General features: G+C 39.8%; 2 protein-coding genes across 4 annotated transcripts in view; one reads left to right on the top strand and one right to left on the bottom strand.

Moving 5' to 3' along the window:
• HHLA2 (HHLA2 member of B7 family) overlaps nucleotides 1-5,126 on the top strand; it is a 140,769-nt gene extending 135,643 nt beyond the window's left edge. For all 3 annotated transcript variants that reach the window (XM_054551562.2, XM_054551561.2, XM_054551563.2), the window contains exons 7-8: nucleotides 3,238-3,305; nucleotides 4,011-5,126. In XM_054551562.2, the coding sequence (XP_054407537.1) occupies nucleotides 3,238-3,305; nucleotides 4,011-4,061 (119 nt within the window). In that variant the 3' untranslated portion in view covers nucleotides 4,062-5,126. The remainder of the gene's footprint in view (nucleotides 1-3,237; nucleotides 3,306-4,010) is intronic.
• Nucleotides 5,127-7,567: 2,441 nt separating this feature from the next.
• Nucleotides 7,568-15,403, bottom strand: part of MYH15 (myosin heavy chain 15) — a 129,177-nt gene continuing 121,341 nt past the window's right edge. The window contains exons 39-41 of the mRNA XM_002813322.4: nucleotides 10,993-11,088; nucleotides 9,906-10,040; nucleotides 7,568-7,865 (exon numbers count right to left, since the gene is read on the bottom strand). Coding sequence (XP_002813368.4) covers nucleotides 7,851-7,865; nucleotides 9,906-10,040; nucleotides 10,993-11,088 — 246 coding nt within the window. The 3' untranslated portion in view covers nucleotides 7,568-7,850. The remainder of the gene's footprint in view (nucleotides 7,866-9,905; nucleotides 10,041-10,992; nucleotides 11,089-15,403) is intronic.

Genomic DNA, 15,403 nt, shown 5'->3' with positions numbered 1-15,403 from the left:
CTGTTCTGCAGCCTCCACTGGTGATACCCAGACAAATAGGATCTGGAGTGGACCTCCAGAAAACTGCAGCAGACCTGCAGAAGAGGGGCCTGACTGTTAGAAGAAAAACTAACAAACAGAAAGCAGTAACATCAATATCAACACAAAACCACATCCAAAGGTCATCAGCCTCAAAGATCAAAGGTAGATAAATACATGAAGATGAGGAAAAACCAGCACAAAAATGCTGAACGTTTAAAAAACCAGAATGCTTCTTCTCTTCCAAATGACTGCAGCTCCTCTCCAGCAAGAGCACAAAACTGGACGGAGAAAGAGTTTGACAAGTTAACAGAAGTAGGCTTTAGAAGGTGGGTAATAACAAACTCCCCTGAGCTAAAGGAGCATGTTCTAACCCAATGTAAGGAAGCTAAGAACCTTGATAAAAGGTTACAGGAACTGCTAAGTAGAATAACCAGTTTAGAGAAGAATATAATGACCTGATGGAGCTGAAAAACACAGCACAAGAACTCGTGAAGCATACACAACTATCAATAGCCAAATTGATCAAGCAGAAGAAAGGATATGAGAGACTGAGGATCAACTTACTGAAATAAGGCATGAAGACAAGATTAGAGAAAAAAGAGTGAAAAGGAATGAACAAAGCCTCCAAGAGATATGGTACTATGTGAAAAGACCAAACCTGTGATTGATTGAGGTCCCTGAAAGTGATGGGAAGAATGGAACCCAGTTGGAAAACACACTTTGGGATATTATCCAGGAGAACTTCTCCAGCCTAGCAAGACAAGCCAATATTCAAATTCAGGACATACAGAGAACACCACTAAGATACTCCTTGAGAAGAGTAACCCCAAGACACATAATCGTCAGATTCTCCAAGGTTGAAACAAAGGAAAAAAATGTTAAGGGCGGCCAGAGAGAAAGGTCAGGTTACCTACAAAGGGAAGTCCATCAGACTAACAATGGATACCTCTGCAGAAACCCTACAAGCCAGAAGAGAGTGGGGGCCAATATTTAACATTCTTAAAGAAAAGAATTTTCAACCCAGAATTTCATAACCAGCCAAATTAAGCTTCATAAGTGAAGGAGAAATAAAATCCTTTACAGACAAGCAAATGCTGAGGGATTCTGTCACCACTAGGCCTGCCTTACAAGAGCTCCTGAAGGAAGCACTAAATACAGAAAGGAAAAACTGGTATCAGCCACTGCAAAAAAAACACCATAATATAAAGTCCAACGACACTATGAGGAAACTGCATCAACTAATGTGCAAAATAACCAGTCAGCAACATGATGACATGATCAAATTCACACATAACAATATTAACTTTAAATGTAAATGGGCTAAATGCCCCAGTTAAAAGACACAGACTGGCAAATTGGATAGAGTCAAGACCCATCAGTGTGCTGTATTCAGGAGTCCCATCTCATGTGCAAAGACACACATGGGCTCAAAATAAAGGGATAGAGGAATATTTACCAAGCAAATGAAGAGCAAAAAAAAAAAAAAAAAAAAAAAAAAAAAAAAAAAAAAAAGAAGCAGGGGTTGCAATTCTAGTCTCTGATAAAACAGACTTTAAACCAACAAAGATCAAAAAAGACAAAGACATTACATAATGGTAAAGGGATCAATGCAACAAGAAGAGCTAACTATCCTAAATATATATACACCCAATACAGGAGCATCCAGATTCATAAAGCAAGTTCTTAGAGATCTACAAAGAGACTTAGACTCTCACACAATAATAGTGGGAGACTTTAACACCCCACTGTCAATATTAGATCAATGAGACAGAACATTAACAAGGATATTCAGAACTTGAACTCAGCTCTGGACTAAGCAGACCTAACAGACATCTACAGAACTCTCCACCTCAAATCAACAGAATATACATTCTTCTCAGCACCACATAGCACTTATTCTAAAATTGACCACATAATTGGAAGTAAGACACTCGTTAGCAAATGAAAAAGAATGGAAATCATAACAGTCTCTCAGGCTACAGTGCAATCAAATTAGAACTCAGGATTAAGAAACTCACTCAGAACCACACAACTACAAGGACACTGAACAACCTGCCCCTGAATGACTACTGGGTAAATAATGAAATTAAGGCAGAAATAAATAAGTTCTTTGAAACCAATGAGAACGAAGACACAATGTACCAGAATCTCTGGGACACAGCTAAAGCAGTGTTGAGAGGGAAATTTATAGCACCAAATGCCCACATCAGAAAGCAGGAAAGACCTAAAATCGACACCCTAACATCACAATTAAAAACATTAGTGAAGCAAGAGCGAACAAATTCAAAAGCTAGCAGAAGACAAAAAATAACTAAGATGGGAGCAGAATTGAAGGAGATAGAGATACAAAAAACCCTTCAAAAAATCAGAGAGTGACTTTCAATTGAAGGACAGAGCCAGACCAAGGTGACCTTACAGGAAAACAGCTGGGAGAGTAAATACCAAATTTCACTCTTCCCTGTCTCTGATCTCCAGCCCAGCTAGAAGCCAGGAGGAGCAGACACCCTGCTGATGGAGCCCAACGAGGTCAGCCTCCCATGGCTGAGAGAAGAATGGATTCTGGTTCTGGAGGAGCAGTCAAAAGATATGGGCAAAAACTCTGTCACAGTATTGGCCACTTTAAAAAATAGATATATTCCATACTTCTGCAGTGAGATGGGCTGAAAATATATTTGAAGCTGTTATATGAAAAGCCACAAAACCTTTCCTAGCTCTAGCTCCCTGGTCGTAGTTTCATGACTGTGGTTCATATGTTTTATTTTTAAATTCCCTTTTCTATTACTGTTTTAAAATGCACTTTGTCTAAGATATGTATTAAAGGGCCATATTTTAGGAAAGTCCATAAGGAGGCCTTCTTTGAGAAATGACATATCCCTTTTTCTTTAACCATCACTCTTATCCCCTCCTTGGCTATGACATTTCCATTGTTAGCAGTTGGTAGGAACCAGGCCAAGGATCACAAGGAGCCAGGAATTGCTGAGCTGACTGAACTGCCTTTATTCCCCCTCTTTGGAGCACCTGGATCAACCATACACATTTACTGCTGCTTCTGATGATGTGTTTTTACACTGAATGCATTTTTCATGTTGTTTGTTAAAGATATGAAGGGAGAGTAACTCAGATGATTCTAATAACATTATTATATTGAGATAGGACTAAGGGAGAATTTTGGTGTTTGCAAAGAAATTATTTTTAAGTTCTCTTTTTTTCCTGTAGAAAGACATAGTGTCCTCCCTACTGATGAGAACCCTCACCATGCACCTGATAATGGCGAAGAAAACACGGTAAGGCATTATTTGCTTTATCCAACCATATACAGTATAAAAATGCTTCTTTAAAAGGGTAATCGAAGTTCTGACTGATTCACATATCATCACGCAAGACTTTTATACAGAAAAAAAAAAAACAGCAGGAGGGGTTGCAGGATAATATAGCACAAAAAATATAATTAGGCTTTTCCCAATGTCTATAATTAAACAGGCTCTACTTGCTTAAATACATGGTTGTTCTTCTTGTCTCCTATTGTTATTTGTAGAGAAGATCTCCAATGGCATTGTGCATATGAGGGTGAGCCAATGTACTTATTCTTATGATAGAAGCATGAAACATGGGATTGTATACAAGTGGAAAGAAACACAACTATAATTCACTTGCAAATTATAGTTTGATTGTATACTTCCTTTTTACTGCATTCCTTTTAGTATTTATGTGTTCCATTAATCAGAATATAAATAAGGGCCAGGAGTGTGGTAAACTTGTTTTTTCCACTGTTAAAAACCATGAAACAGCTAGTAGGGAGATTAAAATTAACTGATAAGACTCAGACTTATTTTATAATGGTCTCATGGATCTTTAATTTCAGATGCAAGCAATAGACTAAAGCTTTTTACCACCCACCCGAAAACACTACTGTCATTAAATATTTAAGATATAAATGGTTATTCTGACTTGAACAACAGACATTTAGAGTCTATTTTTCTTGGTTCTAGGCTCTTTCAGGAAGAGTACAGGAAATGAGAGAAGACTGTGACAACTCATGACCTGCATCCTTAATATCCAGTGACTTCATCTCCCCTTTCTTCACCACAATTCCAGGCAATGGCCTGTCAGACCAGACAATTCTACCACTGCAAAGACTCGTAACCATTTTCTAATCACATTTACTTTTCAAGACATAAGGATCATTCACTGACCCACTACCTGCATTGAGTCTAAATGCCTGGATGTTAAGGATTCCAATTTAACTTTGAAAAGAACTGTCTCATTCATTTACATTCCTGTTACAGTCAGCCCAGGAGGTTACAGTGAGGTCTCCACTAAGAATCTGGAAGAAATGCATCACTAGGGGTTGATTCCCAATCTGATCAACTGATGATGGGTGAGAGAGCAGGTAAGAACAGAAGTCACCTTAGTGGAAAGGTTAAAAACCAGAGCCTGGAAACCAAGATGATTGATTTGACAAGGTATTTTAGTCTAGTTTTATATGAATGTTTATATCAGGGTAACCAACTCGATTTGGGATGAATCTTAGGGACACCAAAGACTAAGACTGTCAGTACCTTTAAGATTGCTAGGGAAAAGGGCCCTATGAACATAAGAATCTCTGAAGTTAAGTTACACTTGACCACACGAGGCTTGCATAGTTGAGTGACTAGCCATGAAGATAATTTGAACTCTTCTGGCTCAATTGGCATATTGCTAACCAATCTTCTAATAAATTTAGATTTTCATATAAATTTTTAAGCAAGAAGAGGAGGGAGAGCTCAGCTAACCTAATCTGTTTCCCTTAATTTTAGTCATCAATTTACATAAAAGAAAAGAAACAGTCTAATGTTAATGCTTGTGAACTTGTCACTATAACCAGGCTTTTGTGTGACTTAGTCGATCAAGGTTTCGACTCTACAAGAGAAAGCAAATTCTGAATTGCGGTGTAACTGCCACCTGGTCCAATTTTATCATCTGACCTCAGTTTCACAATCCTATCCTTGTATGTAGTTAACTCTGTTTTTGCTACAATGTTGTGATGGAGTATCACAAATAGCAAAGTATTAAGAATTCCAGTCAGAATGATAATTATTAAAAAGTCAAACAATAGATGCTGGCGAGGCTGTGGAGAAACAGGAATGCCTTTATACTGTTGGTGGGAATGTAAATTAGTTCAACCATTGTGGAAGACTGTGTGGCGATTCCTCAAGGATCTAGAAACAGAAATACCATTTGAACCAGCAATCCCATTACTGGGTATATACCCAAAGGATTATAAATCATTCTACTATAAAGACACATGCACATATGTTTATTGCACTATTTAGAATAGTAAAGACATGGAACCAACCCAAAAACCCATCAGTGGTAGACTGGATAAAGAAAATGTGATACAAACACCATGGAATACTATGCAGCCATGAAAAGGAATGAGAACATGTCCTTTGCATGGACATGGATAAAGCTGGAAGCCATCATCATCAGCAAACTAACAAACACAGGAACAGAAAACCAAACCACATGTTCTCACTCGTAAGTGGGAGCTGAACAATGAGAACGCATGGACACAGGGAGGGGAACAACACACACCAGGGCCTGTTGGGGGGTGGGGGGTGGGGAGCGGGGGAGGGAACCTAGAGGATGGTTCAATAGGTACAGCAAACCACCATGGCACACATATACCTATGTAACAAACCTGCATGTTCTGCACATGTATCCTAGAACTTAAATTTTTAAAAAATATATAGCTTAGATATCTATCTTTTAAAAAAATTCCATTGTGAAGAAAAACTTCATTGAGATAATATTTAAGTGTCTACCATCTCTGCTTCCCCCTAGCCTTGGTTCCTTTTTAAAAAATTGTGTCCTAGTGAGAGAATATAATACTTAATAACAAAACTGGATGCATCCCCAAGCTGAAGTTTGACTTTACTAAGTATGTGCCTGGGGTGTGGAGAAACAATAGAATCCTGACTTCAGGATTGGTAATATGACAACAGCAAATTTCTAAGAAAAGTTTTGGGATTATAGAGATGTTTCCTGAATATAAGCATTGGCTTATTAAAGGATAATTCCAAACTTTTATTTTTTACTGAAGTTTTAAAAAATCACTATTCCAGGAGAAAAAAAAAAAAAAAAAACCTTAGAAAAGTTCCATGTTAAATGTTTCATGTTTTCTCACTGGGTTGAGACTGATGATGGTAAGAAGGAGCGACTGCTTTGGATACAGCCTGACACACATACCTGCTAGTTCACTCTGTGGCTGTGCATCCCTCTCCGCCAACCACAAAACTCAAATTTGGTTCACCTTGCTCAAAATGGTACCCTGATTTTTCAAGAGCATCCACTTTGATCTATCTGAGCCAACCCTGGCAATTGCAGTCCTCTTGCCACTAGACTGGTTCAGCATAAGCAGGTAAAGAAATCTTCTCACTGGGATATGAGGAAAATTATTCCAGAGGTCTGTTTCTGGGAAGGTGTTTCTCCATTTTAAGTAGAGACAGGTTATTGTATGGGGAGAAAATGCTCAGGACTGCTGAAGTCCTCTTACAGCGACAAGAGATTCAGACAAGAATGAACCTGGGTCCTCTGCTACCACTGAGTCCCTGAATTAATCTTCAAGCTACCCATATGAGTCAGGGTTGGATCAGGGAGGCAGAACCAGAGAATGACAGAATAAAGATTTGTTATACAGCTTCAACCTTACACAATTGTGGGTGCTGGTGGAGAAGTCTAGGCCAGGCTGTTCCCTCTGCATCTGGTTCTGGGCCTGAAGTCACTGTAGGTCGACTGTGCATGCAGCGAGGATGAAGGGAAGTCCATAAGAATAAACAGAACCCATGTCTGTTTCACGGCCTCCACTGCAATGTTGTGTGTGATCTCAGGAAAAGCTGGTGCTGGTTGCCATGGAGCTACACACATACCTGGCCAGGACTCTGCAAAGCTGAAGGAAGAGGCTGACAGGAGCTGGAAGAGCTCTGGGTTGGGGCAGCTGTCTCTGGTCTCTTCTAGCTCCCCTTTTTGGCCTGGAGTCATATTTTCAAGCTGTCACCATGCTTGGGTCTGTATACTGACCTTATGAGCATAAAATAGCTGCTGATCAAATTAATGCAAATTTCTTTATGACCTACTCCAATCCAGAACCACGAGAGAGAGGAATTCCAGGACATGTTCCTCCAGCTGAGCTAAATTGGTACTGTACAAATCCAGCACATCACCTGTCACTGAATGTCTTGTGTGGGGTTACCTCCATGTTTAAAGCGTGTACCAGCGTATAGCCTACATGTGTGTTGATTAGGAGAGTTTTGCCTACATGTTCAAATTGCCTAACTATGGCTATATTTATATCACAATGCTGAGGAGATCTTATGACTTCCATTCCACCACTGCCGGCTCACAATATACATTCATAGATTTAGGGGTGAATCAAGCCAAAGTTGCTAACTTTAGTAAAAACCATTCACCAACATGCCCTAGTCCCCATGGAGTGTGATTGGTCTAAGGACATCTTCTATGAGTCCTACCCATTAAGAGGAAATATGGACAAAGGATCAAGTACTTATTCATTTTTTAAACATCAGAATCGAAAAGGTTCTTCCATTTATTTAATCTGTCATGTGAAGCATTAGAAGGTAGTTTACTTGCATTTGAGGATCAAAAAATCCCCATTAACTGTGGAAGCAATGATATTCCCTTTAATTATTTTTCTAATTGCCTTGTTTATACAGTGTGAAAAGCAATTTAAACATGTTTTAAAAAATGTTTCCATGCAACCTAAGTTTTTGGCCATGAAACAGCACCTTCCTTGTACTTCTCCAGCTGTTGTCCTTTCAAAGCAGGGGATGCTATTCTTCTTGAACCTGAAAAACAGAATGTCAGTGTGTTCTGTGAATTTCCTGTGATTTTCACCAGTGGAACACATGTCCAGAACCAAGCTGAGTCCTTTCCAGAGGTAAGCAGGCCTTAGCCAACTCTTCATTAACTTCAAAGGGAGGCAGGGAATTGAGGCAATTATCTGCATTATAGAAAGCAGACTCCAGTAATTCACCCCAAAGGCATGCTCGGTCACTCAATTTTCTGCCTGCCTTGTCTTGCCAATGAAGGGAGCATCCCCCTTAGCCAACCCCATGAGGAGAAAGATTCTGCAGCCACATCACCAATTTGCTCCCCAGCCCTGACACCGAATTCTATCAGCAAACCTCTTCCTTGTGCATATGACAGTTGAGGGATTTCTTGGCTTTTCTTCTGTGAAGGGGAAACAATTAGTCATTGCACTGTCAAGGAAGGTTTTCCTATTCCTCTCGGGCCTCTCAAAAGCAATTTGTACTTCACTCACTGTGTTCTTTGTTGAAAATAACTGTGACAAAGTCGAATGCATGGCATCTGTTTTGAAGGCCCTTCGACCTCCTGCAGCTGAATGCAATTGCAGCATATGGGCAGCACCTCCCTAAACAAGTCATTACATGGGGTTGCTGGCAGGCTCTGTAGAGAAGACCCTAAATCCAGTGCCACAACACTTCTCAAATTGAGGCCAAAGTTCAAACCACTTAACTGGCCGTCTCGCATAGGACTTACCCTTGAAGCAGCTATTCAGGCATCAGTAAAAAATTTCTGGAGTCTCTCAATGACTCCAGATTCTTATATTTAGATCTTATATTTAGATCTAAGTATATTCAGTATAACCAACTCTTAGGCTCTCCTTCAAAAGAGATGCTTTTGACCTCCCTTAAGGTAGTATTTATGCGTATTATTGGCAACCCTATCAACTTACCTTGCAGGATTACTACAGTTAGGGCCCGGATTCATTTGTATAAAATAATCAGGAGTCCATGGAGCAAAGATGATTTTAAAAAGCACAGATGGATCAGCTCAAAATTTGGAGTGAACTCTTTCCATAGTAGACACATATGTGACTTTGTACCATGTCAATATGGAGTCCAAGAGGGAAGATGTTTAAGATTGAGGCAGTGAAGGAAAACAAATGCAAGAGTCTTGCTTTGTAGTTCTCAGAATATATTCCTGATTGTGCCCGAAAACACAGAGAAAGAGGGCTAGTGATGCACCACGTTTAAAAAAATAATCATAATAATGAAATGATGGTGCCTATCTATGCCAGAAGCTATGCTCAGTGATTTCAGGCAATCTATTAGCTAATACCACATTATCCAATCTCCTTTGATTCCTTTTGCCTAAAGCCAGACCTCATTTAAAAACTGTGTGTTCCTGGGAAAATTTCAATAAGGAAGCCAAGACTACCTGACCCTACCAAACATTTAGTACATTGTTCTTTGTCACTCTACCAGTAAAATCAGGGCAATGGCCTCTACCATTAGATTAGAAGAGCCATTTCGTGGACCAAAGAGACATAGAAAGATCCTTTCTCTGTGTTTTCAGGCAGAATCAGGAATATAAAGCAGAGAACTACGAAGCAAGACTCTTGCATTTGTTTTCCTTCACTGCCTCAATTTTAAACATCTTCCCTCTTGGACTCCAAATTGATATGGTACAAAGTCACGTATGTGTCTACTGTGGAAAAAGTTCACTCCGAATTTTGAGCCGATTCATCTGTGCTTTTTAAAATCAGCTTTGATCCATGGACTCCTGACTACTTTACACAAATGAATCCAGGCCCTAAATCTTAGATCCTGCAAGTTAACATGGAAGTAAGCATTTGAAAAGTATAAATACAATGTGCATGCCACTCAAATGCTTAGCATTTCATCTACCAGGACAAGTATAATTTAGCAAACAAGGGAAGATTTTATTGGAACGCTTTGTTCTTATCTTTTAAAAGCTTTCAAGGAGAAAAACAAATTTCTTGTTATACTGGTCCATGCAATGACATCAGCCCTAAACAAACATGATTGAAGAGTTAGAACAGAGTTGAATACCTGCCATACCTTTTTCCCAAACTCTCTTGCTTTAATTTTGAGTTTATTGACTTGAGATTCTGCCACTTCTGCCCTTTCCTTCACTTCATTCAACTCATGTTGCTGCTTCTTATACTTGGAAAGGTATTGATTGGCTTGTGTTTCCTATAAAAATAATAATAATAATAAAGAAATCTCCATGCCTATATAGTCAGGTTTTTTTTTTCTGCTCTGACATGAGAAAGTTGAATAATGTGAAAAGAATCTAAACTTCTGAGTATTGAATGGGATATCATATTTTGGTATGATATATTAGGATTCAGACTTTCTAGCAGGTATAAGATCCATTTTTTTATAACTTTCGTTCCCTGGAAATTCAGGACCTAGTTGGCACTTTTCATCAACTGGATGCAGTAAAGCTCTCACAGACTGAAAATGTGCTAGAATAACCACAGTTGTCTATTTTGTCATGAGTTTAACATCCTATTCTACCCCTGGGTAGAGGGGGCTTGTCTTTAAAATTATGTGAGTCAACAGGTAATTAGACCTTGGGCTAGAACAGGTAGTGTTTTAAGGCAAATCATTGAAATAATCAAAACCCCTCAAGAGTTAATATTTGGGATAAATCAATATATATGGCACTTATCAATTACATTCCCTGTAGTTATAGATACCAACCCAGGGATGGCAAGTACATTTCAATTTATGGTGGTTTTGATCACAACCATATCCAGGATCGTCAAGAACAAATACTGTGAACCACGTTTATGTTTACCCAAGGTTTTGGGATGAGGGAGGCCCCAGGGCGACTACCTTGCCCAAAACTGGCCTTCCCTACATGACACTCTGCTTTTACCTATCTCATTTCTTGTTGTGTACCTGTTTGGGTGAAACCACAAAGGTAAAGGAGAGAGCTCTGGCTTCCTGGAGGGAAAAGCCACACACATTTTTGCCATGGGTGAGAATTCTAACTTGAGAAAAAAAACTGAGAATGAGCAGATTCTAAGCTGAGCAGGCCCTCTCTGACAAGCTGCTTGCTGAGCTCAGGGTCACAGATCTCTCTTAATCAAAACAACACTGGGAAATCCATGAGGCTGAAACTTCCCAAAGCACTCACCGCCACCTCGGCTTGCTGCTTGTAATTTTGCACTTTTAGCTGAAGTTTATCCATCTGAGTTTGCATCCTGCTCAGATTCTTCTTGTCTTCCTCTGCCTGCAATACATAGGCATGTATGGGAAGGTGATTCAGAGGATCCAGCAGTCTACGTTGGGGTAGTCTCATGTGGGGAAATAAGGGTTAGGGAACTTTATTAAACATCATCTCAGAGTTGTGATTTTAACAATGGGTTTAACTCACCCAAGTTCCAAGAAATTGATAAATAGAACCGTCAGTACTAACAGTCATTTGTCCTGATCCACCAACCTTTGCTGAAATGGGAGTTAAACCCATTACATTCAGTTTGGGTCTTCAGTCTTTCCAGCTCAACCAAGCTATATCTGCCTGAAGCTATATCTGTATACTTAAAATTAGTAGTGAATTATCTACTGTTATATTTTACTTTAAGGTGGTGGTGGTGGGGGTGCATTCAGATGACGAGAACAGCAATAGCTTTAGCTATAGCTAAATAAAAAGCTGTATCTTTATTTAGCAGGAATGAAGTGCATTATTATAAAAGCCACATATGCAAAACTGAAAACCAATTGCTCCCCAATCAAAACAACTATTCCTTTGAACTTTCTAGTTGACTCTTGGTTTTGAGTAACAGAACTATAGAAAAGATAAATTTTCTGGAATTCTGATGCAGAGATAGCAGCGAAGATTCTACAAGCTGTGGGGACCATGGTGTGCCCATTCTCATTGCCTCAATTACAATCCAGCCTCGGGCTGAAGAAAGGAAATCTGGTGGGATAATGTTTCTCAACTGTGCTCTGCAGATCCTTTGGTATTCCAGGGAGAGAGGAGGCCAGAGGCAGGCAGGTAGATAGGGCTCTGTCCACCCCCTCTTTCCTCATGCCCCTTTAACTGGAGTATTTCCACATTGGAGCTATTGAACTTTTCAAAGGAAGAAAATATCTCAATTTGCTCAGGGTTGAGAAGCTGATTTAATCAAGAAAGATCTACTACTGCTTAAAATTGTTTTCTGGCTCCATTTGACCTATTCCATCAAGTATGAACTTTTTTGGCAGCTTTAATGTTCCCCCTACTTACCTTTCATTCCCCTCACCACCACGAACCCACTCCAACCAGGTCACATTCTCCTGTTTCCCCAGAGCTCCCCTGCTTACTCTGTCCTCCTTAGGTTTAGCCAAGCTGTTCTCATCATCTGGAATGCACCCCCACCACACACGCCACCACCTTAAAGTACCATGTAAAAGTAGATATTAATAATTACTAATTTTAACCATCAGGAGGCAGGGATGAATATATATGAAAGAACCTAGTTGGGGAACTAAGACAAGTCTGGTTCAAATAAAATCCCTTCTTTGTTTTTATCTGCCTATCCCTCAACTTGTCAGGTTTATAAAATTCAAAAGATTTATAGCATTATGTGCTTACAGTAAATTATAAAATCAACACAGGTTTAATTGCTAATAATCAGTTTACTGAGAGGAGAGTAAATTGGTGGTAAAGGAGGCCACACAGAAGAAAACTGAAAAAAGCATTGAAGTGGTTGCTGATGTTACTGATGTCCCTCCCACATGGGAAGGCAAAGCCATTGATGTTAGGCCTAGGTTCCCATCTCAGTTCTAGGGCATTGAGTAACTGGTGACCATGGCTATGCACGTCCTAGATTTCCTATCAAGCAAAGAACTTGCCATTCAGCTGTGAGAAGTGCAGTTACCTGATAACCTCCAACTGCAGTGCCTTTGGGACCTGCCACAGCATTAGCATTGAGGCCACACACTTCCCAGGCAGCCCCCAGGCAATAGCTGGGCATAGTGAAGTCACTAGTGTCTGGCCATTTCTGCCCAACATGGGAGTCCTTTCTGGGCAATCTTTGTGCTGGAGACTTGCCCAGAGCTGCACTACAGTCTGACGCTCTTCCCTTCTCCTCTTCCTCCCTCAGCCTCTCCCTTCACATCTCTGCCCCATCCTGCTTGCTTGCATCTTCATCCTTCATAGATGTTACTTCTAATAGATCTCTTGTACATCTAACTCTATCCTGGCATTTAGCCAAGCTGTTCTTATCATCTGGAATGCACCCCCACCACACACCACCACCACCTTAAAGTACCATGTAAAAGTAGATATTAATAATTACTAATTTTAACCATCAGGAGGCAGATATGAATATATATGAAAGAACCTAGTTGGGGAACTGAGACAAGTCTGGTTCAAATAAAATCCCTTCTTTGTTTTTATCTGCCTATCCCTCAACTTGTCAGGTTTATAAAATTCAAAAGATTCATAGCATTATGTGCTTACAGTAAATTATAAAATCAACACAGGTTTTCTATCCTATAAAATCAACACAGGTTCTCTATCCTAGAGAACCCTCTCAACACAGCAACTTAACCAAACTGTATTTCCTTATCCCTAAAAATGATACTACATTCTTGACTAGATGTGTAAAGATTAAATAATATCTATACAGATTCCTGGATGTAGGAGGCAGTTGATGGTAGAACCGAGTAGATGGGTGAAGAGTGAGGGGCAGAGGAACTATCTTGACCTTCTATAGCAATTACAAGTACCTAATCTTATGTTCTGCTTTCTAGCACATTTTTCTAGGTGCTAGAGAGAGAAAATAGGACAAGTTTCCAAATGCTAAGGGGATATAAAGGAGAGGATAAATGCAGCATGGGGACCAGCCATAGAACTGCCATGGAGTGGGACCACATTTGACTCCTTTCCAGTAGCAGAATCTTCCCAGAGGACTTTTCCTAAGAAAATGATATTTGTGTCCCTTTCAAAATGACATTTTTAATTGCACCTAGGAATGGGCTGTCACCAAACACCCTGCCTCCTTGTCCTGGTGGTTATTTTGATGATTGAGATGACTTAGTGTAAACCTTAAACATTTCAAAACCAAGTACCAGGAAATGTGGAGTGTCCTCTAATGTCTTTTTAAACTTACAGGGTCTAGCCTAATAGATATTAGCTGATTTGATGGCAGAAAATAGGCCTATCTAAGCATTCTGCAGACACTTGGAAGAAATTAATAAATGCACCTCATTCTAGTACATGAGAAACACTAGGATTATTACAATGAAGAAACAAAGGTAAGACACAATAGAACAAGAATGCATTCCTTGGGACAATGAAAACCAAAAAAATATATAACTTTGGTTTTTTGTTCTATAATGAAGTTGTTTACAGAATAAAACAATAAGAATAATCAATGGGAAAATAAAAAGGAAAATCCAGACATTAAAGCAGCATTTCACGCCATCAACATGGGTGGCTTCTCCACCTTCCTCAAAGTAGAACAGCAAACTTTTAAGTTCCCAAGGTGTTTACCTACTTAGCCACACATACCATGGGCCCACTTCTCAGTGGCTTTGATATACCTAGCATGGTCTAAAGAAGTGTCAGACTAACTCATCTTACAAAAGGAACTGCTTAATAATAAAAGAGCTGTGCAAGTAGCTCGTATCATCTTAATTAGCCCAAGATGATGCTTCTGAAGTGCTGTGCTTTCTTATCTATCCTTCCTGCTGCAAGGGAAGAAGACTTTGACATCTTTAACAACTCAGCCTCAGGAACCAGAATCAGGACTAGCAGATCTTGCATTGGCATTGTCAAAGAAGCTGTAAAAATGGGTGCCTAAAATGAATTTGCCTTTGTATTGGAATAAGCTATCACGCAATGTGAGGGGGCTGGAATAAGCTATCATGTGCAGTGTGAGATAGCTTACTGTCCAGTGTGAGATAGCTGGAATAAGCTATCATGTGCAGTGTGAGAGGGCTGGAAAGTGACTTTTAGCATCTGTGTTCAACAGTGGAAATCACACATCTACTGTGTGATAGGAGGATGCCAGACCCTAGAGGGGAGAACAATACAGTGCCTCTGCCATCAGAGAATCTATGTTGACTGCATTAGAAAGAAAAGGGAAGCAATGGTTGAAAGTGAAAATGTAGATGATGATATTTTTACTTTAGAAATGCATTAGTCACTTGTGAGAAGTCTGCCCACCTCTTTTCAATTATTGCTTGAGACCAATGTTAGTCAACAGGTTAGATTCAGAAAGCTTCAGAGGTCTCTCTTTAGTATTTTGTTTCCACCTGGCACCAGCAACAGTGTCCTCAGCAGCCTTGAGTGTTTGTGCAACCAGAAAATAGGAATGGAAATGCCCCCCGCTGCAATTGAGTCAGCATCCCATGTAACCTGCCAGCTGGGTAGCCACCCCAAGCCTCTGCCATTAACTTCATTTACACATTGTTCTCACTCAGCCACTCACAGGAAGGCATCTTTATGAAAGCACTGCAAACACTATGTGTGAAAAAATCCAGATGGTATAAATAGCTTTTCACTTCTAATTGCAACTTGCCGCTCACATTTTGTTTCCTGAGAGCTCTGAAAAGAG

This window comes from Pongo abelii, chromosome 2, assembly GCF_028885655.2.
Source record: "Pongo abelii isolate AG06213 chromosome 2, NHGRI_mPonAbe1-v2.0_pri, whole genome shotgun sequence".
NCBI lineage: Eukaryota > Metazoa > Chordata > Mammalia > Primates > Hominidae > Pongo > Pongo abelii.
The sequence above is the reverse complement of the archived record's forward strand: the minus strand, read 5'-3'. Positions and strand labels throughout refer to the sequence as shown.